Below are 26,354 nucleotides of genomic sequence, written 5' to 3'. Positions count from 1 at the left end.
CAACAGTTTTCCTCCTACTCACGTGAGAACATACTTTAGAGGTAAGTCAACAACAGTAAGTATCTGTGGTCCCATCTGTGTGCATGAACTGTTCCAAAATGAGAAGAGGCTTGTGCGTGATTCCTAGGCTTTACACACTACAATAAGGTACAGAAATCCATGCGCAAATATTTCAGATTGAACATTAACTTGTGATTTACACTGTGGAAAGTATCTACAAAGTTCTCGTCCTCACATTTTAGAGTGAGTGCATGAGCGAATGAGCAAGCGAGCATGCATGCGTGTGTGCGTATGTGTGTGTGCTGTATGTAAGAGCCTACAGAGAACACAGGGGTGTCAGGTCCCTGGAGCTAGAGTTACAGGTAGGTGTGAGCTGCTTGACACAGGTACTGGGAACTGAGCAATACTCTTAACTGCTGAGTTCTCTCTCCAGCTCTACAATACTATTTGTTTTTATTCTTGAGGTACAATAAACTTTGAGACAACTTTTTTTAATGTGTGAGTAGAAGTGGGTGGATGGGTACATGTGTGCATGGGAAGGTCAGAGGATAACCCACAGGAATTGCTTCTTCTCTTCCCACCATGTGAATCCCTGGCAGGGAACTCACGCCATCAGAAGGAGCCATTCTGGTGGCCTAATGAGACAACTTTTCAAGACAAGTCCAAAAAATTCTACTTTACACATAAGCGGTCAGAACAGTGAACTACACAGTAAATGAATACTACAAGACTGGTCACTTGGTAACTGAATAACTCTCTCTACAGATTGGCCAATCTGGCCAGCCAGATGGGTAAAGACATGTTGAAATATCCAGGCTAGCTAAGGATAAAGCAATTATTATTTTTATTTATCATGGAAGACCCCCTGAGAAATCTCTGATGGCCCATATGTCTGAGTTCTACATCCAGAACAGATTCAAGACTGATGCCAGTCAGGACATGATCATAATTCTAAATTTTCTTTAGGTACCCATAAGATTATCAGCGCCCCCAATCAGAAGGAAGTAGCCTGGGAAACTACACCCACATTCCCCAAAACATAGACTGTAGATATTTTCCTTTGTTTAGAATGTTGGTTACAAGTTGGATAATGGCCAGGAGAAAAGCTAAACAAAGGATATTAGATTCAGAGTTCTTGTTTTTAAAAAAAAGGGTGGGTGTGTATGTGTGCTGTGGAACAATGGTCTTTTATCCTGTCATTTGTATTGTTTTTTAATAAAATGCTGATTGGCCAGTAGCCAGGCAGGAAGTTTAGGCGGGGTGACAGCAACCAGGCAGGAAGTAGAGGCGTGGCAATGAGAATGCTGGGAAGAGGGAAGCTCAGCCCACAGTCGTGACCCAGCTGCAGAGGAAGCAGGATATGACTGCCTTGCTGAAAAAGGTACTAAGCCACATGGCTAACATACTCAAGAATTATGGGCTAATATAAGTTATAAGAGTTAATAAGAAGCCTGAGCTAATAGGCCAATAAGTATACAATTAATGTAGATCTCTGTGTATTTCTTTGGGACTTAATGACTGCGGGAACCGGGGAGGACAGAAACCTCGGTCAACAAAGGCATTTGCCACCAAGCCTGAACCTGAGCTCATCTCCTGGGACCCACATGGTGGAACAAGAAAACCAACTCTAAGAAGTTGTCCTCTTCCTCACACCTGTGCCATGGCATACATGTCCCCACACATATACACCCAAACGTACACAAGTAGAAGAAAAATCACAAAAAGAGAACAAGCCAAGCTAGAATGTTCAGAGGCTCTCTTGAAAGTAGATTCAGAATACTTTAAGACATTTCACATCATGAATAACCCCTATAAGGGGTGGGTAGTGGCTCTGATCTTTTCTAGTTGATTATCAAGTATAACTTAAACCATGATTTAGAAAAATTCCCAAACCTACTTTATGGGGTTTTACATACAAAAGCAGGACTTGGGATGTATAAGGAGTCCTAACCATGTCCCACACTGTAATAACCCTAACACACTCAACGTGGAGTAGCTATTTTGAAGTCCGTTTGTTAACTTCCAGGGCTCTGCCTGAGCTTTCATCAGATTGCCAGTCTTCTCTAGGACAGTAAATCAACTATATGGCAGAGATCTCACCTAGGGAACCTGGAAGTAACAATGGGAAGTATCTTTTCTTTCCACATCTGTCATTTGGTTAGAACCAACCATTTCCTATTCTGTGATGGCATGTGTACCAAGGACCAAAGGTTCTTGCTTTGATGCAACTCCAACACTATACAGATTCAGGCACCTGTGCCATTACACAGCATGCAACACATAAACACTGCTCAATGCTTTCCTGGCACAGCCCCATGTCACCACCCACAAAGGCAACCTCAACCTGAAAGGCCAGTTGAAAAATACACATTCTGAATGCTGTTTCTTTTTGAATGTACCTTGGCAACCAACATTTGCTGCTGATTTTCAATTTGCTGCTGTTGCCTGGCTGCCATATCTTGAAGTTCTGACAGGGTAAGTTCAACGCGTGGATTCCCAACCTATAGAGGACAAAAGTACTCATCAGTCTGTACTTACCTCTGCAATTACCTTTCTCTAGTGTCAGAATTCACGTGAAGCTCGATTCTAGGTAGGTTCCCTAGGAGAATAAAACTTAGTTTTTCTTCAGAAGAACTTCTATCTGGTGACCACTGGTATAGGAGGTCCTTCTGTCTATGTGTTGCTTTCATTGGTTAATAAAGGAACTGCTTTGGGCCTATAGCAGAGCTGTAAGGAACAGAGCTAGGCAGGAAAACCTAAATGGAATGCTGAGAGGAAGAAGGCAGAGTCAGAAACACCATGGAGCCACCAGAGTTAGACATGCTGAAACTTTGCCGGTAAGCCACTGCCACGTGGCAATATACAGGTGAATAGAAATAGGTTAAATTAATATAAGAGTTAGCCAATAAGAAGCTAGAGCTAATGGGCCAAATAGTGATTTAAGTAATAAAGTTTTTGTGTGGTTATTTTGGTTCTGGGTGGCCAGGATGAACAAGTGACTCTCCTTACAACAGACCACTTTTATTAAAGGTAAACAACAGGTCTAATTTTCTCTAAATACCATTTTTCTAGTGCATAAATAGTATATTTAATAAACATTATGTGACCATTTGTGGACTGCATAACTTAAATTCTTCTGTTTTCAATAGGGGTTTAACAGGTGTATTTGACCAAATGGGGCTGCCAAATGTTTAAGGACAAACAACCAAAAAAAAAAAAAAAAGAAAGGAGGAGGAGGAGGGAGGGGGTAAGGGGGAGGGAGGAGGGAGGAGGGAAGAAGGGAGGGAGGGAGGGAGGGAGGGAGGGAGGGAGGGAGGAAAGTAAATAAGTAGAAAGAAGCAAGAAAAAAACATTTCACTGTCATCTGCTCTAGAGGAGAAATATAAATAGAATCTAAAATGCAAATGTTCATTAAAAACCCTCTGCGTGGCCCATCTATTACCCAACAGATAATGGTGCATATGACTTGAATATAAGAAGAAAGAACTAGAGCAAAATGTCTGGTCATGTACCCTTTCCACACAAGTCTCAGAATCAGGCAGGTGCCAGGGCACTCCAACTGGCAGATGAGAAAGTGAGCAGAAGCAGACAGCCTGTGCTCTTAACCGTGAACACAGAACAGGACTCACTAAGCCCCAGCATGTACACGCTGTACTCTGTCAGATGTGCTCATGCACTCTGCAGTCTTCAAGTCTATATGCGGGTATGTGAGGACACTGGGAGAAGAGTCATAGGAGCGATAAGGAACAAGCTGAAGGAGGTAGCTCATAATAGTTTCAGAGCTCCGTTCTAATGGACTTGTCTTCCTCTGATCCCTTCAGTTCTAACTGGGCACCCTCTCAGATCCCCACTATCTACTTCCTACTTCTACTTTTACACATACAGTTAGGATCCCTTTAAGTTCTGGCACCCTTTAACTTCTTACAATTATTTTCCCAACTTTTGAATTTAATTTTATGTATATGGGTGTTTTGCCTGCATGCATGCCTGCATCCCAGGCATACCTGGTGCCCACAGAGGCAAGAAGAGTTACAGACAGTTGTGAGCCACCATATGGTGCTGGAATTGGATCTGGGTCCTCTAGAAAAGCAAGCTCTTAATTGCCATGCCATCTCTCTAGCTGCAGCCCATGCTTTACCAGCCCTGCTTCTTCCTCAACTCTTACGATTATTAAGCACACTCTACATTACAGCAAAAGAGATGAACCAAGATTTGTTCAATAGTCTTATCTAAACATTTTTTCTTTTACCTAAAGATCCTGAAGGAGCAACACAGAGCTGGGCCTCTTTTTAAAGTTAGATATTTTGCAATAATTAGTTAATTATTTAATTAGTACACATGCCATGGTGGCAGTCAGAGGGTGACTTAAAGAGGCAGCTCCCTCCTTCCACCATATCGATTTCAGGTCCTCAGGTTTGGCAGTAAGCACCTTTGCCCTCTAAGCCACATAAGTAGGGTCACCAACGGCTTTCTGACAGAAGTTGAGGGAGTTCATGCATGGTATTTTAAGCTTGGTCATAGGCCCTGGGGGTAAGCTAATACGGTTGTCTTGCTAACTGGACGTGCTGTGACCATTACACTGTCCAGAGATCAGTTAGAGAAGCTTAGTTTTGCAGTGGTAAATGGTTATTGTGGAGACTTGTGACTGGCCCAAATGCTGAGAATAAGTGACGGCTGAATGCTTGGCTATAAACGGGATATCTGTTTCACCCCTTTCAAGGCTCAGGGAACATCCTGGAAGAAGAATGAGGAATAAAGACTGTAAGGGCTGGAGGATAGGGAGGATCTGTATGGAACACTGACCTGGGACATGACACGCTGCTGTGCTGGTGACCTCACAGCAGCTGTGATTCCTTGTACAAGTACTGCATATAATTGGGCCTGTCAGCATCCTGTCACGGATGGGAAGGGTTCACCAGACTACATGCCTTCCTGAAGAGTTACTGACAGTTAATGGTGACTGAGGCAGTAACCACTGGTAAATTGCCCATACTCCTGAAATAATTCCTCATTAGTGCTCATGTAACCAAACTTAATTAAATTCACTAGGTCATCAAAACAAACACAAAAGTAAAAGAGAAACTGGTTTGAAAAAGGAAGTGAGTCAATCGACTGGGGATATGACAAGAATGAGCAAAGCCAGACAGGGTGGCTCACACCTTTAACTTCAGCACTTGGGAGGGGTGTGTGTGTGTGTGTGTGTGTGTGTGTGTGTGTGTGTGTGTGTGTGGTGGACCTCTGTGACTATGAGGCTAGCTGGGTCTACATAGTGATTTTCAGGCTAGTCAGGGCTACACTGTGTGATCTTTTTTCAAACAAAACAAGGAAGAAAAAAACGTGTTGCTCTGTCAAGCATGGTGGTGCACATGCTTGGGAAGCCAAGACAGGAAGATCAATATCGGTTCAGGCCTAGTTTGGGCTGTTAAAATCCTGTTTCTGGCCAAGTGGTGATGATGGTGCATGACTTGAATCCCAACACTTGGGAGGCAGAGGCAGGCAGATCGCCGTGAGTTGTGCCAGAGCAAGTTATAGGACAGCCAGGACTACAAAGAAAAACAAAAACAAACAAAAAAGACAAGAGACAGAGGAAGGAGAGAGGAGAGTTTTAGAACAAGATCCCGTGCCAGGCAGTGGTGGCACACATCTTTAATTCCAGCACTTCAGAGGCAGAGACAGGTGGATCTCTGTGAGTTTGAGGTCAGCCTGGTCTATAGAGGGAGTTCCAAGTCAGGCTCCAAAGCTACAGAGAAACCCTGTCTTGAAAAACAAACAAACCAAACCTAAACAAAAAGATCCTGTTTCTGGGGCTGAGGAATAGTCCAATTGGTAGAATGCTTGCTTTATAAGCACCAAGTCATGACTGCACCACAGAGAGAGGGAGTGTGGGAAGAACACCTTGTCTAAAAATATTCTGGCTTTAGTTTCTATCATGTGTTTAGCTGTTCTCCGTCGGTATTAATGTACTAAAAGTAGACCAGTAGCATACTTCTGCTGACCTCAGCTCCTCTCCAGTCTCCACACACCCCCACTGTCAGGTGAAACATCCCCAAGCTCCCCTGTGGTGACTCAAATGAGGCATGTCTCCATAGGTTCCTGTATTTGAACACTTGGTTTCCAGACTGTGGTGCTGCTTGAAGTGTTATGGGACATCACTTGAAGAAGTACAATACAGGCTTTGAGGTTTTATAGCTTGGACCCACTTTCTGCTTTTCTCTCTGCTTCCTGTGCGTGATGAAATATGATCAGCCAGCCTCCTGCTTCTGCCACCATACCTTCCCTGCCTGTTGTCCTGTCTCCCCCATAATGATAAACTCTATCCAAAAGGAAACTTTTTCTCCTTTTGAGTTGCTTTTTGCCAGGGCATTCTTCCACAGCAACAGAGGTAACTAATACAGGTCCTCAAAGCATCACCTCATTACACTAACAAGTTCCACTAAAAAAAAAAAAAAAGGTGATATTCTGGTATCAGAATTTCAGGCAGGAAAAACACATCAGTTTACTCAACTCAATCGTTCCTTCAACCTGGGACAATTCAGAGTGGCCTCTGGCAGAGTGTTGATGGAGGACTCTCATTGGTTAATAAAGAAACTGCCTTGGCTTTTTGATAGGGCAGGATTTAGGTGGGTGGAGTAGACAGAACAGAATGCTGGGAGTGAGGCAGACGCCTCAGGCAATCGTCATGTCTCTCCTCTCCAAGATGGATACAGGCTAGAATCTTCCTGGTATGCCACCCCTCGTGGTGCTACATAGATTACTAAATATGGGTTAATCAAAATGTGAGAGTTAGCCATTAAGAGGCTAGAGCTAATGGGCCAAGCAGTGTTTAAATGAATACAGTTTGTGTGTTGTTATTTCTGGGGCTAAGCTAGCTATGCGGGAGCTGGGTGGGATGTAAAGCAGACCTGCTCGCCCCTCACTACAGAGTGTGGGTCTTCAGAACTTCTGCTTTACTGCACACATCTTCTAACCCCTTCTTCGACTACTCTTTTACTGTCGTCTGCAATCCTGAAGACCCTTTCTTGTCCTTTAAGCCACACATCTACCCACAAGATGAACCTGCCAGGGTAGAGAAGAATGTCGTTCCGAGTCCCCTGCATCCCACATCCACCAGCCACCCCCTCTGAGGTGCTGCTTCCTCTCTGGCAAGTACAGCAGCTTGCACAACATGATATTTGGTGTGCCAACTGTATATATACACCGCTCCTTACAGAAACATGTTTTCCATGGCATTTTATATGTATGAAAACTGTACTGATGGACTAGGAGTTAAAACAGATTCCCTGATAGGCAGACAGATAGGGAGAGTGGTCAAGTCTAGATAATCGAGATAGTGAACTTCCGTAGACTCTGCCTATGGATTGGTCCTACAAGTTTGAGGCCAGACCAGGACATTTTTACCACGAAATTGTGGAACTACCAGCTTCCCTCAGAGACCCTGAAAACCCCCAGGTCTCAAGGAGAGACTGGGCTTCAGCTTCCCAAGTCCCCCTCTGCTTTTCTCTGTGCTCTTTACTTTCTTTAGCAGCTCCTGCTGTCTGCTGTGTCTGCGATCTGTTGCATTTAGGATTTTCCCTGTCTTTTAATCTTTACCTGGCAGAGAAGACAAACCCAATCAAGAGCTCTAGAATAACAGAAACCTGTCTCAAAACAGGATTTAATCTAAGCTTTTAGTGCAGTAAGCTCTAGTTGTCCCCACACTTGATGTACCTGCAGTTTAGTTTCTAATTCTGCCACTACCAAGTCTATTGATTCTTACTCCACATCTCTGCAGCAGCCTCTGGTTGCTCTCTTTGGTGATCTCTGAAATGTCTTTGATGCAGTTAAGTGAACCACACCTTACTTTGGTTCCTTGTTCTATGTTTGACTGTATTTTTTACACAACTATGATTTGTTTATATTTCTGTCTCTAAAAACAACTTGTGAAATCCGATCAGAAGTTTAGGAATTACCTTTACCAAACATCTTGATTTAGTGTCTGTAAAGATAAACAAACGACACAGGATTGGTTTAAGAATAATGAAGCAGGGGGCTGGAGAGATGGCTCAGCGGTTAAGAGCATTGCCTGCTCTTCCAAAGGTCCTGAGTTCAATTCCCAGCAACCACATGGTGGCTGACAACCATCTGAAATGAGGTTTGGTGCCCTCTTCTGGCCTGCAGGCATACACACAGATAGAATACTGTATACATAATTAATAAATAAAAATAAATTAAAAAAAAAAGAATAATGAAGCAAAGGCCAGGCAGTGGTGGCTCAGCCTTTAATACCAGTACTTGGGAGGCAGAGATGGGTGGATCTCTGAGTTCAAGACCAGCATGGTCTTAAAGAGTGAGCTCCAGAACAAGCTACAAAGCTACAGAGAAACCTTGTCTCAAAAACAAACAAAAAAACCAACCAAAGAAACAAACAAAATCCCCCCCAAAAAATAAAGCAAGAAATTCTAACCTTGACAGGTGATCTCAAAAGACTCTGGAGTAATTCTTTAAACTGCACATTTTATACATTTTTCTGTATGGATAGCTCACAATAAAAAAAGAAATAAAAGAGGGGCTGAAGAGATGGCTCAGAAGTTGGGAGCACTTCTTCTTGCAGAAAACCTGGATTCAGTTCCCGACACCCACACAGTAGCTCACAACTGTCTGTAACTCTGGTTCCAGATGCCCTCTTCTGGAATCCACGGGCACCAGGCACACATGAGTTGTACAGACATACATGCATGCAAAGCATTCATTTGCATAAAATAAACAGCAAGAGAGTGGGAGAGAGTGAGAGCAAGAGCGAGAGAGAGAGAGAGAGAGAGAGAGAGAGAGAGAGAGAGAGAGAGAGAGAGAGAGTCCGAGTCAAGCAATGGTGACATACACCTTTAATCCCATCAGGCAGATCTCTATGAGTCTTAAGCCAGTCAGGACTACAAAGCAAATTCTAGGTCTAGACAGACCCTGCCTTAAAAAACTAGTTTGTGTTGATTCTAAGGAGAACCATAAGCAGAGTACCAGGGTGAGTGACTGTTTCCAAGAGCATGACTGACAGGACTCAAGGCTCAAGGTAACCATCTAAATGCAAGATAAAACATTTATTTTAAAATGTTGTTAATTCATTTTATGTATATGGATGCTTTGCCATTCTTAAAAGCTTCACTGAGCAAAGAGAGCAATCAGCAGAAGACAGAAACCTTGGCAATGAAAGACACCAAAGCTACCATCTGCCCTCAGGCGCTGCCCATTTTGGATGTAGCTCTCTAGCAGCTGCTGTGCCATTCACATACAAGTCTCTACACAGAGATCTGCTTCTTTCTCTGGTGGTGTTTATACGGCAGACTGACATTTAAGTTCCAAGCTGCCAAACTCCTTTGCAGATTAGAGTTTACACTCCCACCCATCAATGCAGAGTTCCTGCCTCTCCTCTCCCTGACAGAAGTTGCTATATCAATCTTTTAGCATCAGGTTTTCCAATGACTTTAGTTTGTATTCTCCTGAACATTAATGATGCTGAACACAATTCCATGTACTTAACAGGACATTCATATATCTCCTTTGGTGAAGTATGTCCAATTTTTAAAAACAGGAGTTATTTTCCCCCTAACTTAGAAGCTATTTGTAATTTATACCCACTAGTAGCAAAGGGAAAACCAGTTTTCTCCAATGAAGTCTCACTTGTATATCAACAACACTCCAGGGAAGGTATGCCCAGGAGCAGTTGGAAAACACAAAATAAATGCCATGGTTTTCTTGTGGAATTTTTGTCTTACTGTTTTTTGTTTGTTTTGTGGGTGTTTTGAGAAAGAGAGAGAGGGAGAAAGAACAAAGCTAGGTGGGTATGATCTAGAAGGAGTTGGGGGAGGAGGAAAACATAATCAAAATATTGTATGAAAATTTTAAATAAAAAAAGAAAATGGGTTATTTTTTATTCAGTTTTCAGAGTTCTTTATATATTATGTAGACAAATTATTCATCAAGCATATGATTCTCAAGTATTTCCTTCCAGACTTTGTCTCCTTTTTTCTTAATAAATATTAAGACAACTTGATATATACTAAGCAATCAAATACATAGGGCTGAAGCCAAATTCATTGGCTGAAAGATGTCTCTCATTAAAGGATGCAGAACACAACACACAGCAAAGGAGAACAAAACACAACAGGTATCCCATTAGGTCCAAAAGAAAAAAGGAGAATAATAAAATACGTAGAGAACTTTCTAGTATTATATATAGATGCTAATTCTCAGAATCAGTGAGTCTGACAAAGTCAAAATAAATTTATACAGCATCACTCAAAAATTGAGGATTATTTATTCCTAGATTCTTTAAATCCCAAATACCACTAAATGAAAGAGATTTCTGATTTCCTATAACACACAACACAAAGCAGGTCTAAGAGGAGCATACAGTACCTGTGCAGAAACAGCAAGGCAATATGGCATCTGAGACAAGCCTGAGACAGAAGTGACCTTGGATGGGCATCCCAGTCACATCACAGCGTTGTCACAGGGACTTGTGACATGAACTGCTGGCAAGGGGATGAAATAACAGGCTTCTACACAAAGCAGACTAAACAAAAGCTTTTTAGAAGCAGGTAAATCCTGGCCTGCCCCTGCCCTCCACATCTCTGCTACAGTAGCTAAAGTCTAGAATTTTTTCTAGGTAACTGTTTATCTGACAAGCATAGCTGAGTCCGTGGTATCACATGAAAAGTGGAGATTGAGAGACCACATTAGTAGTTACTTCCAAAAGTCAATCTTAACATATGTATTCAAGTGATCAAAAGCATCAGGACAAGTTAGCTGTGAAAGGCTAGTGTTTTTATCAAATGGTGCTGGAAGAACTGGAGGTAGGTGTGTAGGTGTGTGTGTCTATGTCTGTGTGTGTATCTGTGTGCAAAAAAATGAATTTGGATTTCTACTTTATAACACACACAAAATCAACTCAAAATAGATCATAGACCTAAATATGAGCTAAACCTGTAACATTTAGAAGAAATGAGGTGGAATCTACTGGCCTTGGCAGCATGCTAGACATATATCAATAAAGCAGGAGCTGGTGTTCTTGACAAGGTTGGCTAAGTAGACAAGACAAAGGCTTCTAGGACTCTACCAAAGAACATTTTTTTGATGGACTGTGTCCTTTCAAAACAGTAAACATCTTTGTGAGCACTTCTACTGAATCAAAGAACCTAAGATCTTTGGAATTCCACACAGAATACACAACACAGAGTCAGCCAAGTGTCTTTACAGCAGTCAAGCGACCATCTAAACCAGCCTGTCTTGTTGACCCATAGTTTGTAGAGAGCAGAACCTCCCCAGCCCTTGCTTGAGCAGCTGCTAATGGGCATGACTCACATCAGTTCAGCATCCTGTCGTATCCCTCATGCTGCTGCTAGATATGCTTTTCTGGTTCCAGCTTACAAGGCAGAAAACATTTACTATGCAATTGTTCTATCCAGGACAGACAGAAGTAATAGGGAAAATATTTTTAACATCTTGTTAATTTTAAAATGCATGTAAAAGTGTTTTGGAGACAATAAAGTGCTTTACAAGGCAATGCATTAGAGGATTAAATGCCAGGTGTGTATGCTATAAAATATACTAAAACATCTTTGATGTGATGCTGTTGGCAGTTGGTCCTCTAGATTGGATCTCAGGCTCCCTCTAATTATAAGCTCTTATAGAAGGTACTTTAAAAAAAGGTTTATTTTATGTGTCTGAGTGTTTTGTCTGCCTGTACGTCTGTGTACCACATGAATGCAGTTCCCTCAGAGGGTGTCAGATCCCCTGGAACTGGAGTTACAGCTGGCTGTAACCCTCCACATGGGTGCTGGGAACTGAATCCGGGTCATCTGAAGGAACAGACTGTGCTCTTCTCTACTGAGTCATCTCTCCAGCCCCATAAACACACTTTACATTTTAGTCTCAGGTCTAAATTTTGTTGCTCTTAACATTAACAATTTTATCAAGGAAGAAAAAAGATCAAAGACCTATCAAAACTAGCCTTCTTCCTTTATAATACATAAGAATATTGCTGAGCACCCATCTATGGTTCATCTTCCTCAGCTTTACTATACCTCTACTCAACATATTTATGTCACCACGCCTGAAGTTCAGGTAATGGTAAATCTTAGAACTCAAAAGGATTTTTGGGGCTATTCAGATATCTCAATAGATAAGAACACTTGCCACCCTAATATGTATATATTCCACACTTTCTTCATCCATTCTTCCACTAAAGGGCATCTAGGTTGTTTCCAGGTTCTGGCTATTACAAATAATGCTGCTATAAACATAGTTGAACAGATGCTTTTGTAATATGAATTACTTGAATTCTTGATCCCTGGTAAATACTTTGGGATGGATTAGGTATGGTCTTGTTGGAGGAGGTGTGGCCTTATTAGTGAAGGCATGTCACTGGAGGTGGGCTTTGAGGTTTCAAAAGTCATTGCCAGGCCCAGTCTCGATTTCTCTGTCTCCAATTTTGGATCAGGATGCAAGCTCTTAGCTAATGCTCTAGCGCCATGCGTTGTCTGCCTGCTGCCATGCTCCCTACCGTGGTGGTGATGGATTTATCTGAATCTATAAGCAAGCCTTAATTTAAATACTTTCTTTCTAAGTTGCTTTCATTATGGTGTCTCTTCAAAGCAACAGAAAAGCAACTAAGACAGGCTCCATGGTTACTATCTATGAAACTTATGAATACTATTATTAACTATTATTAACTCTGTCTCCATCCCTTCTCCCTCCTTCCTTCCCTCCCTCCCCTATGTCTCAGGCAGGTTCTCTACATGCAGACCATACTAACCTCAAACTCAAAGACATCCATCTTTTCTGCCTCTCAATGCCTTGTGTACCACCATGCCTGGCTTCTTTCTTTCTTTCTTTCTTTCTTTCTTTCTTTCTTTCTTTCTTCCTTCCTTCCTTCCTTCCTTCCTTCCCCTTCCTTCGTCTTTCCTTTCCTTCCTTCCTTTCCTTTCGTTCTTCCTCTTTCTTTTTCTTCTATGTCATATATCTGATCGATCTCTATCTATCTATCTATCTATCTATTCTATCTATCTATATCTCTTTAGTTTTTCAAGACAGAGTTTCTCTATGTAACAGTCCTGGCTTGTCCTGGACTCACTCTGTAGATCAGGGTGACCTTAAACTAACAGAGATCCATCTGCCTCTGCCTCCCAAGTTCTGGGATTAAAGGCATGGGCCCCCCCCCCCTCGCACGCTCTCTCTCTCTCTCTCTCTCTCTCTCTCTCTCTCTCTCTCTCTCTCCCTCCCTCTTTCCCCCTCCCCCTCCTTCCCTCCCCCACCCCTCTCTCTCTCTCTCTGAAGACAGTGTTGTCTACCCTAGATGGCCATGAACTTTTTATATAGTCAAGGATGACCCTGAACTAATGATCCTCCTGTCTTCACCTCCCCAGTGCTGAAGGTACAGGCATATACCACTATTCTTGGTTCGTGAGACAGCGGACATGGAATCCAGAACCTCATACATGCTGGGAAATCCCTGTAACAACTGAATTACAGTACTGAGCACTACAAAGTATAAAACAGTAATTAGAACTAGATAAAAGTATAGTATACGAATTTCATCAACCTTGACAAAATAAGGTATATGCTGCTTAATATTTAAAAAGAGGGAAGATAAAAGAAGGGGTAGGAGCTTAGCATCTTTTACAAAGATGGAGGTCATGTGATTCAAAGAAGTTCAAAGAAGCAGAGATTTGGGGCTGGAGAGATGACTCATCAATTAAAAGCACTTGTAGCTCTTTCACAGGACTTGGGTTTACATCCCAGCAGAACAGCTATCAATTGTCTAAAACTTTAGTTTTAGGGGATCCAAAGCCCTCTTTTGGCCTCCATGGGCATTAGTCACAGACATGGTGTACATACATGCCTACATGCAGACAAATCACTTGCATACATAAGATAAAAGTAAGTCTTCAGAAGAGGAGGAGGTGGCAATGGCAATTCATATTAGGTCTCCCTTATCCAAAAGTTCAAAATCCAACATTTTTTGAGTTCTAACCTTACTTTTGAATTAGAGATAGTCAACCAATGACATTTGTGTAGTATTTCCAATCTGAAAAACTATGAAATTTGAAAAACTTTGAATAAGCGATCCTTAACCTGTACATTCACAGAAGTAAAACAAAAGCAGTAGATCATAAATAAGCTGTGAATTTGAGAGGCAGATGTAGCCAGTGTGCAAGTCATGCAGCCAGTATACAGCCTCTACCTCCAGACCCCACACTCTTACCAGCACCTAACTAGGCCAAACACTTGCCCAAGGTTAAATGTCTAGTTAGTTGCAGAGCAGGAAAGAACTAAACTAATCTGCTAGTCTTATAATTATTTGGAAAAGTCATTACTAAAATTTCAAAAGGAAAAAAAGACCAGGTTAAAAATTTTCCTATCTACTTGTCCTTTCCAGTATGCCAGCATTCCTAAAGCGGAAGCCTTCCATGTTTCCTTGACCATAGCATGTAACCTAACTCCAATGCTACACAGAGTGCTGAAGGAATTTCTCTTACGGCAACTGCTCAGACATGCACACCTTCCAACAACTTTGTTATTCAATCCTGATAGAATGGTCAGAACATCAACACTGAAGAAATAAAACCAGCCTGTCTGGTCAATTCTTTGTTTCAGTGCTGGGAAGTGAACTTCTGTGCTTACTGACCAGATAACCCAGCATACCTGGAAAGTTACAGGCCAGTTAGATCCCAGGTTAAAACAACAAGGTGGACAGGTCCTGAGAGACAATACTGCAGTTGTTCTCTGGCCTCTACAACAGGGGTTCTCAACCTTCTTAATGCTGAGACCTTTAATACAGTTCCTCATGTTGTGGTGACCCCCAACATAACTATAATTTTGCTACTGTTATGAATCATAATGTAAGAATCTATTTGAAACCCACAGGTTGAGAACCACTGCTCTGCAGACTCACAGACTCAGGTACACATGCTTACACATGCTCACTAATACAAGTATACCTGTATGTGACAAGTATTCTATCATACCAAAAAAAAATCAATTTATGCTGTGGGACAATGATCTTGTACCCTGTAAAGACTTATTAGTTGTATTTTAATAAAACGCCGATTGGCCAGTAGCCAGGCAGGAAGTAGAGGCGGGACGATGAGAACAGAAGAATTCTGGGAAGAGGAAGGCACTGTCTGCATTTGTGACCCAGACGCAGAAGAAGCAAGATGAGAATGCATTGCTGATAAAAGGTACCAAGCCACGTGGCTAAAATAGACAATAATAATGGGCTAATTTAAGATGTAAGAATTAGTTAATAATAAGCCTAAGCTAATAGGGCAACCAGTTTATAATTAATGTAGACCTCTGTGTTTCTTTGGGACTGAACTGTGGGACCAGACAAGACAGAAATCTCAGGCAACAAATTTAGTTCATATGACTTACCCCATTTTCTGTGCGTTTTTCTCCAGGTACATTTATTACATTTCTTTGAGTTCTCTGCTCTTGAGTCTGACGGCCACCTAAATAGACGAGAAGATCAAGCTTACTGAGATAGCTCATCCAAACTCTTAACTGGATTTAGGAACACCTTGAAAATACCCATATGTGCCTATGAAGGGAGCTTCCAGAAAGGTGGGAAGGCCCACCCTAAATGCGTGTACCACTGGACCATGGGCTTGGGTTCTGAACTGAATAAAAAGAGGTAGAGAGTTCATTCTCTGTGTCCTGCCATCACAGCCAGGCAGAGCAGTCTTCCTACCATGTCTATTTAAACTGTAAACCAAAGGAAACTTTGCCAGCTATTTTTTTCCTAGATTTTTTTATAGTTTTCATACATGAGTACTGAACTTAATTATTTCCAGTTTTTAAAAAACTTTATTATTATCATTATTATTATTTATTTCTGGCCCAGTTTTATGCTTTTATTTATGTATATATGTTTGTATGCATTTATGTATATGTTGTATATATGTACATATATATTTATTTTGAGACAGGATCTCTTGCTTTTCTACCAAACACTTTTTTTCTTATAAAATTCTAAGACTTCTTACATGGAAATAAAAATATACCCAGCCAGTCGGGCGGTGGTGGCGCACGCCTTTAATCCCAGCACTCGGGAGGCAGAGGCAGGCGGATCTCTGTGAGTTCGAGACCAGCCTGGTCTACAAGAGCTAGCTCCAGGACAGGCTCTAAAGCTGCAGAGAAACCCTGTCTCGAAAAAAAAACCAAAAAAAAAAAATATACCCAGCCATATGAGTTATCCATGTAGTCAGGATGCGTACAGGCCATCAGTTTTCTTTCTTTTTTCTTGTTTGTTTTTAAAAATGGAACTCATTATGTAGCATTGACTGGCTTGGAGCTCAGAGATCTATCTGTCTCCACCTCCTGAATGCTGAGATTAAAGGTGTGTACCATCATGCCTGACTTTGTTTTTGTTTCAAATAGTATACTTACTGGTCTTGTCTTTGGTAGTATGATGTTACACTGAGAAAAGCTTGTTCCACTCTAAAATCAGAATTTTTCTCATAGCCTTTTCCTTTAATATTTCAAGGTTTTATTTTAAATTCTTGATGTTTGACCTATGTGGTATTTACTAGAATTATCTCTTCACACATTGCATGTTTACACATTATCATATCTTACCAACTTGGTGTCCTGAAAGAAAGCCTGTGCCTATGAGTTGTAACACACTCAAATCTGCAATTGCAGAGGTCAAAGGCACATGAAATACATTCTCTCTCCCAGCAATTTTGAGTGAAGGAAGAAAATGTGTGAATAATTTTTATAAAATTAACTAGTATGATAAAAGTTATTACGCGAATGAAGAGAACATTTATCTACCTTGTTCACTGCTCTCAGCTGGAGAGTCCTCATGTCGAAGAAAAAATTTCACTTCTTCCCTGCGAGGTCCCCACTTCTGCAGGTGCTCGTACATCATATGGTCATAGGGGATGGGGCGTTCTAGGAGAAAGACTACAGTTTACTCCAGAAACAATACAAGGACACTAGTTAAAGCACGAATGCACAAACACACATACTAGAATCCAAGAACATTACAAGCACCATATTTTATGTCAATGAACAAAAGTAAAATGAATGAGAAATCAAAAACAATAAGGCAAAATACAAACACAATACTACATGTCAAAGTAAATTTCCAGTGTCCAACAAGGAACAATGAAAACACATCTTTAAATTTAGTTACTTATTACAAAGCAGTATACCTTGCATCCTTTAAAGAAATGAAGCAAACTAGCTATATTATTTTATTTACTAAAATACTACACATGGCAATAGATGTCCAAAGGTCCACTAGAGTACTTCCTGCAGAGGCAGCCAGATTATTAACCTGGTAAGTGTTGATCTCTGCAAGTGTTGGCAGTTTAAATTCTGTTTCAAATATTTTTTTAGAATATTAGATTGATTTATTTTATTGTAAGTGTTTTGCCTGCATGTATGTCTGTGTACCACATATGTGCATGCCCTCAGAGGCCAGAAGAGGGCATCAGACCTGGAACTGAATTTACTGGCAGTTGTGACACACCATGTGGGTGCTGGGAATTGAACTGGCTCCTCTTGAAGAGCAGCCAGTAAGTACTTTTAACTGCTAAGCCATCTTTCCAGCCACTCAAATACTTTTTAAAGAAGCAAATCTTATTAACAGAATGTTCTTTTATTAATCCCTTGACTGATAAAGAACACTAACATGGCTGTTGCAGTTTCCTGTTTATAATATGTTCTACTTCCCTCCTCTATAATAGTATTAGAATTCTATAATAGTAATAGAAGTGCTATTTCAGGTACTTCTGAGACAACTAAAAAGCAAACAATAATAGAAGCAATGAACACTTACTTCCTAAAAAACAAAGACTGATTATACATTTTTGAATCTTTGTATTTAAATTTTTATTTATTTGTTTATTTACTTAGAGACAAATCTCACCATGTGGCTTTGGCTGGCCTAAAATTCACTATGTAAATCAGCCTGCCTCAACTTGAGTGGTTGTGGTGGTGATGGCAGTGCACACTTTAATGACAGCACTCAGGAGGCAGGAGGCAGGTTGATCTCTATAAGTTCAAGACCAGCCTGGTCTATAGATCAAGTTCCAGGACAGCCAAAGCTATACAGCAAAACCCTGTCTCAAAATACCAACCCCTTGGCCCCCCAAAAATCCACATGCCTCTGCCGTCTAAGTGCTTAGATTATTATTTCTGCTGGAAACTGAACCCAGAGACTCACATATGCTAGACTACTACTGTGCCTGTGTGCGTACATGTGCGTAGCCCAGAGCACAGCCTTGAACATCATTCTCTGTGCACTGGATGTATTATTTTTGCTTGTTGTTATTGTTGTTATGAGATAGGGTCTCTATGATGATGATGATGATGAGATAAGGTCTCTCCCTGGCCTGGAGCTTGCCCAATAGGCTAGGTTAATAAGTCAGCGAGTCAGGGACCTGTGTCCACCACCATGAGCACAAACACAAACTATTATACCAGGATTTGTCCAGTTTTTCTTTGTTTTGTTTTGTTTTTGTCTGTTTGAAACAGGGTCTTATTGTTTTCTTTCTATTGGAACAAACAGTCCTAGATGGCCCACCACTGTGTAGATCAGGATGGTCTTAAACCTACATCAATCTTCCTACATCTGCCTTCCTGCCATCTCTGCACTTCTAGGGCTGGGATTATAGGTATGCACCACCATGACTGGCTCTGAAGTTCTTGATATTCAGGTCACTAGTTCTAGGATGATTATGTGTACTGACAACCGACTCTTAATTTTGTTGGTATCTTTTTTTAACTAGAGTTTGGTTCCCAGTTGGGTTGCTCACAACTGCGTCTAATTCCAGCTCCAGAGAGTCACGAGCCATCTTCTGGCCTCACTGGGTACTGCACTTATGTATACAAACCCATATACAGACATACAAGTACATAGAATTAAGAATAAAAAAAACAGCTGGGTGTAGTGGTGCATGACTTATCCCAAAATTTGGGAGGCAGAGACAGGTGGATCTCTAAGTTTGAGGCCAGCCTGGTCTACAGAGTGAGTTCCAGAATAAGGTTACACAGAAAAACCTTGCCTTGAAAAATGAAAACAAAAAACCATTTTTTTAAAAACATATAAGTACCTATAAGTGTTTTCCAATTTTAGGTCATACTTTTTTTGTTTTGTTTTCTTTTTTTGAGATAGAATCTCCCCATGTTGGCCAAACTGGTCTTGAATTTACAGGCTAAAGAGAGGCCCCCATCCCCGATCCCCTGCCTTGGCCTGAGTAAACTAGGGCTATAAGTATGTACCACTGTGTCTGGCTAGTTTTGAGGTTTGTATACAATAATTCATTCTATTTTACAAGATAAAAAAAGATTCTCTTATGTTCTTTCTAAAAATTTTAAAGCATTTTAAAGTATTGATCTTAGTGGATTTATTTCTATATATGGAATAAAGATCTGGCTTTATTTTTTTTCCTACTTGAATAATCAATCGTCCCAGGGTCATTCAACTATTCAACTATTATTATTACTATATAGTAGGACAGCAAACCTAGTAATTCAATTCTCATCACAAAGCTGAGTTTCAAAAAAAAACCATCTTCCTTTTGGCTCGTCGGCCGTCAGTGAGGCAACATGGGTCACCAGCAGCTCTACTGGAGTCACCCGCGGAAGTTCCGCCAGGGATCCGGCTCCTGCTGTGTCTGCTCAAACCGCCACGGTCTGATCTGCAAATATGGGCTGAACATGTGCCGCCAGTGTTTCCGGCAGTACGCGAAGGACATCGGCTTCATTAAGTTGGACTAAGCGACCTTGAATGGATTCAAGACTCTACCCAGTGGAAAAGATCAATGCCAGTCTTTGTACATAAGAATAAAAAAAAAGTGAAGATCTTTAAAAAAAAAAAAAAAAAACCATCTTACATTTCTTGACCCTTTGCTCCCACATGTATTTTATCAGCAATTTGTTAAGATATTTTTTCAAAAGTAAGATTTTTGCCTAAAGCCTTACTTCCATACACACACGCGCACACACACACACACACACACACACACACACACACACACACACACACACACACAGAGTTTTGGAAACCTCATACCCTTGTGTACTGACTTTTCTGTCTGTGGTGGTTTGAATAGCCCCATAGCTAGGCATGGTGGTGCATGTCTTTAATCCCTGCACTTGGAAGGCAGAGGCAGGAAGACCTCTGAGTGTGAGGTCAGCCTGGTTTGCAGAGTAAAGGACAGCCAGAAGAGACAAAGTTCAAGGTCAGTCTCTGCTACACAAGGAGTCTGAAGCCTTGTGAGACACTGCCTCAATACACTCAAGCTAAGATTAGCTTGCACTCCCCTTGCACTCCTGTTCAGTTTTGGTGTAGAATTTATACTTGTCTCAAAATAAATTAAGTGGTCATCTCTTCCTATTTGACTTTTCTTATTATCAAATGGGGATGATTAGTTCTCTGAAAGTATGAAAGTCGGGGAAAATTACAGGGACATGGGAAGGGAAAGGAGCTTCCCACCTCAGAGTCTAGCTGAAGTCCCTCACCAGCTAAGAGGGAAGAATCACAGCAAATGAACATCGGCTATGAAAGGTCCACACAGAGATGGTGTTTTTCATACACTTTACATTAAAATGCCAACCAATCAGGCTTATGACCTGAATGTAAACGACTCTGGGAAGGGTCTTATTTCTCTTTGGACATTTTCTGGGAATCTCAAGATTACTAACATTGGTACATTTAAAAATGGCCTATCTTCCTGCTTGCAGTGACCAAGAGCTTAACCATATCAACTGTAATCCTGTCAGGAGCCCCTCAGGAACTAGCCAGTGAGCTCACTTAGGTTTCCTAGCAACCCTTTTAAGATAATAGCATCTGGCAGTGTGTGGTGGCACATGTCTTTAATCCCAGAACTCAGGAGGTAGAGGCAGGAAGAGTTATATGAGTTCCAGGCCAAGGAGGGTTACAAAGCACAAGACCCTGTGTCAAAATGGCAACAAAACAAGATAATAGATTCAAAACCCACACAAAGCGTATAAGTGACTACTGTAAAGACAACGAAATATGATTCTCAGAGAAGACCACACTTACACCTCCAGGGGATGCCTTCCTTCTGAGCACTGTTCTTTCTCTTAACCCTAGTGCTTAAAATCTGTACTAAAGTATAAATTTCATCTTGGTTTGATACAGAAATTCTTTTCTGTGTTGATGCCAAGGATTCAATTTTATCCAATTCCTTAAAAAGATATGGGACCCCCCCCAAGACTGTAAAGTAACAGTGTGGAGCTACTGTCCCTCAACCTGATCACCCTTAACACAACATCTTTGGAGGGTAAGAACAATCTAAACTCAATCATATATGTTCATGTTTCCTTTTGCTTTACTCATTTTGAGCAAAAGCAGTATCACAATCCATTATTTTCTTTTCAAAGTGTATATACTCACCAGCAGTTAATTTATTACCTGGCTCCTGCTAGAATATAGGTTCCATGGGAATGTGAATCTTGGCTCTGACTGACTAATAGTCCCCTTCAAAGAATAAAGGCTGTACCCAGTATGCATCAGGTGCTTACTAAAATTCTGTGGGATGATAGTTCATCTAACATAAACTTCACCGCCCAGTTCATAGACTGCACTGGTGTCTTAAACCTCTTCTGTGTTGTGGGTGTGTTTCCTTTCATATCATCTATGCCTTTTCACTGTTCACATACTTAATCTCAAACCTTCATCTATTTGTCTATATTATTATCAGAGAAATAAAACTTCTACTTTTACTGATTCCCACATTTCTTCATTCTTGCCCATCTAACTCCTCAGATTTTCTTTTCCTAGCTTCCTAAGTTGGGTACTTTAGTTTGTTTTAATATTATAGTCATTGTTATTATTATTTCTTCTTACTATCATCCTAACTGTTTTGGTTGTTGAGACAGTGTGTCACTTTGTAGTTCAGACTGCCTTTAACCCCATGATCCTCCTGCTTCAGTCTTCTCAGTGCTCAGCTTACAGATGGTAACACCACTCTTCGGTTTACTTTAAACTGCTTATTTTTATTTATTTTTGAAAATATGTATTTATTTGATGTGTATGAATCTTTGCCTATATGTATGTATACTGCTACTTATGTACCTGGTATCCTTGGAGGCCAAAAGAGGGCAGTGGATCCACTGAAACCTGAATGATAGAGGCTGTGAGCCACTGTGTGTGTGCTGGGAACCAAACCTGTGTCCTCTGTACTTAAAAGAAGTTACACGCTTTATTGGGCCATCACTCTAGCCCAGAATTGATTATTTTTAAAATAAAATTACTCTAACCCTATGTGCTCCAGCACACTGCACATGATAATTTATTTTTTGAACCATCTGACAGAAGTTGTTGTCTCAACAACTTAAGTGAGTAACTTAAGTAGGTTAAGTAGGAAAGCTCTGCCTTACTTAGCCAATACCCAGGGTATAGATAGCTACGGTCCTATCTTGGATGAAATGAAATCTATGTGTGCTTATTAGTCCAAGCTTAACTCAGAATTGAGTATATTAAAAAAACAAGTACAAGTTAAACATTTAAAAAGTAAATTTCATACCATACTTTTAGTTTCAAAAGTGGCATTTTTATAGGTCCATAAACAGAGTTTTAAAAATATTTGCCCTGGCTGGGCAGTGGTAGCACACACCTTTAATCCCTTTAATATGTGCTTGGGAGGCAGAAACAGAGGGAACTCTGTTGAGTTCAAGGCCAGTCTGGTCTACAGAGCGAGTTCCAGGACAGCCAGAGTTGTTATACAGAGAAACCGTCTCAACCACCCTCCCCCAAACAATACTTGATTGTCTCTAAGGATTCTTTAAACATTTCGATTTGGACATTTAGCTTTCTATCATCCTAAACCCAATATGGTCCAATTGATCATTCTCTTAGTATCCACTCCTCAGTCATCAAGCACTTTCCCCCTTTGAGCATTGTTTTCATAATGCCCTTCCCTATTTAAAAATCTGTACTTCTCAGCTCTCTAGGTACTGGGGCCTCACATGAGGGGGTCTGAGACCTTCTTTCTAAATTCAATCACTTCTTTATTTTAATTTTTACTTTTTTTTTTTTTAAAAAAAGATGCTGTTTCATGTAGCCTAGCCTGGCTGCAAACTCACTATGTAGAAGAGCATAACCTTCAACGCCTGATCCTTCACCTTGAGTGCTAGAATTATAGGATACAGGCATGCACCAACATGCCCAGCTTTGAAGAATTCCCTGCATTCTGCAATCATTATATTTGAGAATTTTCTCTGTCTGCTTGCTAACAAGTCTTTCAATATAAGGGACAGGGTCTTACTAGTCTCAGTTTAATACTATTCACAGAGGACTTACTATTTACACTACATGCTGTCTTCCTGACATTATTAGAAGGGAAAAGAGTTGCTGGATAGAAGTTGAGGTATATAGTTCAGTGGCAGAGTGTGTACTGAGCACTTGTAAGGTCCTGGGTTCCATCCCCAGAACCATAAAACACAACATAATGCACATAAAAATAAAAATATTAAGGAAGAGTTGCTGATGAGTCAACAAGGTAGCTCAGCTGGTAAAGGTGCTTGCTACCAAGCCTGATTTGACTTTAGTTCACAGAACCCACATTATAAAATGATAAAACTCACCCCTGAAAGTTGTCCTCTGACCTCACAAGCATGTTGTGGCACACAAGGCCACACACACCACTAGTCACAGGTTACAGAACCTTACCCCCATTCTACAGTTGTTTTTCTTTTCATTACTCAGCTCCTTCCTACTACAGATAACTGGGAGCCACAGCAATGTTTTCATTTGAGCATACTGAGTTGTATGTAGCCACCATTGGATAGTTTAACATACCACTTCCCCTCCACACTTCGGCGAGGTGGCAACTGCCCTCTCCAGGTTCCTTGCAGAATTCTACAACATCTCGACAGGTGGTTTCTGGTGTTATAGGAACTTCTGTTAAAATCTGTTCATTGTTGCTCAAGAACACGGTTAATATCATCTGTGAGAGAGAAGATTAGAATCACAGTTTAGATTCCTCATATAAAGAGCTCATTATTTTTAACTGTTTATATTAGCAAACACAGTTGCAGAACTGAGGGATGGCTTAGCAGTTAAGTACACTTGATTATCTTGCAGAGGACCTAGATTTGATTTCCAGCACACACATGTAAGCATACATCTGTTCACAACTCCAGACCCAGGGGATTCAATACCTTCTTCTGATCTCTGTGGGCACCAGGCATGTGTGCAGTACACAGACATGCATATAAGCAGAACACTCATATACTCACTCTCACACATAAAATAAAATTAAAACTCTTTAAAAAATCACATTCCAGACTGTTGAGATGACTCAGTGATAAAGGCACTTTCTGCCAAGTTCAATGACCTGAGTTCAATCCCGTGTTTAACACGGAGGACTACATGGTGGAAGAACAGATTCCCCAAAATTGTCCTCTAACCTCCATATGTACACATGGCGCGCACACGTGTGTACACATACACACACACACACACACGCAATCCCACACATGAACATATTTCATACACACATACAAAGGCACCATGCACCCATACATATGAACATACTCAACATAAACATGCACAGGCCAGGTGGTGGTGGTGCATGCCTTTAATACTAGCACTTGGGAGGCAGAGGCAGGCGGATCTCTGTGAGTTTGAGGCCAGCCTGGTCTACAAGAGCTAGTTCCAGGACAGGCTCCAAACCTACAGAGAAACCCTGTCTCAAAAAACCAAAACAAACAAACAAAAAAAACAAAAATCAAACAAACAAAAAAATACATAGGCGCTTGAACCCACACATATGCACATGTACGAAGACATAAAAATAGGAGCATATCTATAATCAAGAGACAAGTACTAACAAATGTTAACAAAAATGTGAAGAAACAGGAAACCTGTACACTCGTGGTGGAAATGTACAGCCATTCTGAATAACAATGCAGCAGCAGTTCCTTACAATACAAAGCACAGATTAATGACATGGCCCAGCAACACCACTTCTGAGTATCATTGAGAGGAGTGATGTCTGTCCGCACAAAGCATTCCATAGAAATCTCACGGCAGCTTTGTTCATTCACAATAACCAAAGAAGAAATAACTCAAATGTCTGCCAACTGACCACCAACAAGAAAATGTGGCCTACCACACAACAGACTATCATGGATGAATTCTGAACACATTATATAAATGGAAGAGGCCAGAAACAAAAGACAAAACAAAACCACACATAGTATATGATTCTGTTTATGTCCACAACAGTCAAACCTATTGAGGGACTCAATCAATAGTGACAGAAAAGTTCTAAAATGATTAGATTGTGGCAATGGTTCCACAGCTTTGTGTATTTGCTGACGATTGTGGAATTGTTCACTTAAAATAGGCATTATTTACTTATCTGTTTATTTATTTATTTATTTATTTGTTTGTTTTTGAGATAGGTTCTCATTGTGTAGACCAGGTTGACTTCAAACTCCCAGAGATCCACCTGCTTCTGTTAAGATTAAAGGCTACACTATCTGGCCTAAAATAGGCTAAATTTACAGCATACAAACTGTACCTCAGAAAGCTGTTTTACAAAGTGGGCTCTACACAACTTTAAGAAAAGGCAATCAATTCTTATGTAGCACAAACCCTCAAATGAGACACTCAAGCTCTCTCCTTTGCTGTGTGCTGATTTTGCTGCCACTGCTGGAAAAGGCTTTATTTCTCATTCTCAATTCTCAGCAGGAACTCTGGGAATATCCTTTTAAGGCAAGGGCTCTGACTCTGTTCAGGCAAAGCATTAGACTCCTCCTATTTCCACTTCCTAGTGGAAAAGGAATTGTGGAATAGCACAGATAACTGATATGAAGAAGACAAAATAAAATAAAATAAAATTTAGTAGCTTACTGGGTAGGTAATAAGTAAGGAGCTTATAGAAGTCATGGAAAGGATCTACCAAGTTGGGGATAGACAGCCTGTTGTAAAAATAAATCTTCTGGCCTGGCCTGTCACCTGGGTACCCTGTCCCTTTAAGAGACAAGCCCTGCCTACTCCCAATCCCCCCACTTCTCTCCCCACCTCCAGCCCACATTCCTACTCCCTCCCTTCCTCTTTCTCTCTTCCTTTCTGTCTATCTCTCCCTCTACTGAAGAGGTTAACTACTGCCTCACTCCCTTCTCCTTTTCCCCACTTCTTTCTTTTCTCCCTTCTCGTTCCTCTTTTTCTATCCCCTATTCTCTTCTCCCCCTCCCCTCCATAATCCCTCATTCTTATGCCATTCTCAACACCCACTAAATAAACTCTATGCTCAAGCTCTCTCCACATGGCATATCTGTCTCTCATCTACCAGGGTCGCATGGCTATCAATGATAACACAGCCATCAGAAAGACC

The 26,354-nt window shown here is 40.9% G+C and overlaps 2 protein-coding genes across 4 annotated transcripts in view; one reads left to right on the top strand and one right to left on the bottom strand.

The window, feature by feature from the left end:
• Ppp1r13b (protein phosphatase 1 regulatory subunit 13B) overlaps positions 1-26,354 on the bottom strand; it is a 77,248-nt gene that overhangs the window by 20,225 nt on the left and 30,669 nt on the right. For 2 of the 3 annotated variants that reach the window (XM_038337638.2, XM_038337639.2), the window contains exons 2-5: positions 23,810-23,957; positions 16,807-16,926; positions 15,406-15,482; positions 2,400-2,501 (exon numbers count right to left, since the gene is read on the bottom strand). In XM_038337638.2, coding sequence (XP_038193566.1) covers positions 2,400-2,501; positions 15,406-15,482; positions 16,807-16,926; positions 23,810-23,957 — 447 coding nt within the window. Of the gene's footprint in view, positions 1-2,399; positions 2,502-2,538; positions 2,600-15,405; positions 15,483-16,806; positions 16,927-23,809; positions 23,958-26,354 lie in introns of those variants that run through there. The other variant, XM_038337640.2, reaches the window with a different exon arrangement.
• Positions 19,591-19,776, top strand: LOC119819434 (40S ribosomal protein S29-like). Its single transcript, XM_038337647.1, has one exon. It carries the CDS (start codon positions 19,591-19,593, stop codon positions 19,759-19,761), a length of 171 nt encoding a protein of 56 aa, XP_038193575.1. The 3' UTR covers positions 19,762-19,776.

Source organism: Arvicola amphibius, chromosome 7, assembly GCF_903992535.2.
Source record: "Arvicola amphibius chromosome 7, mArvAmp1.2, whole genome shotgun sequence".
NCBI lineage: Eukaryota > Metazoa > Chordata > Mammalia > Rodentia > Cricetidae > Arvicola > Arvicola amphibius.
The sequence above is the reverse complement of the archived record's forward strand: the minus strand, read 5'-3'. Positions and strand labels throughout refer to the sequence as shown.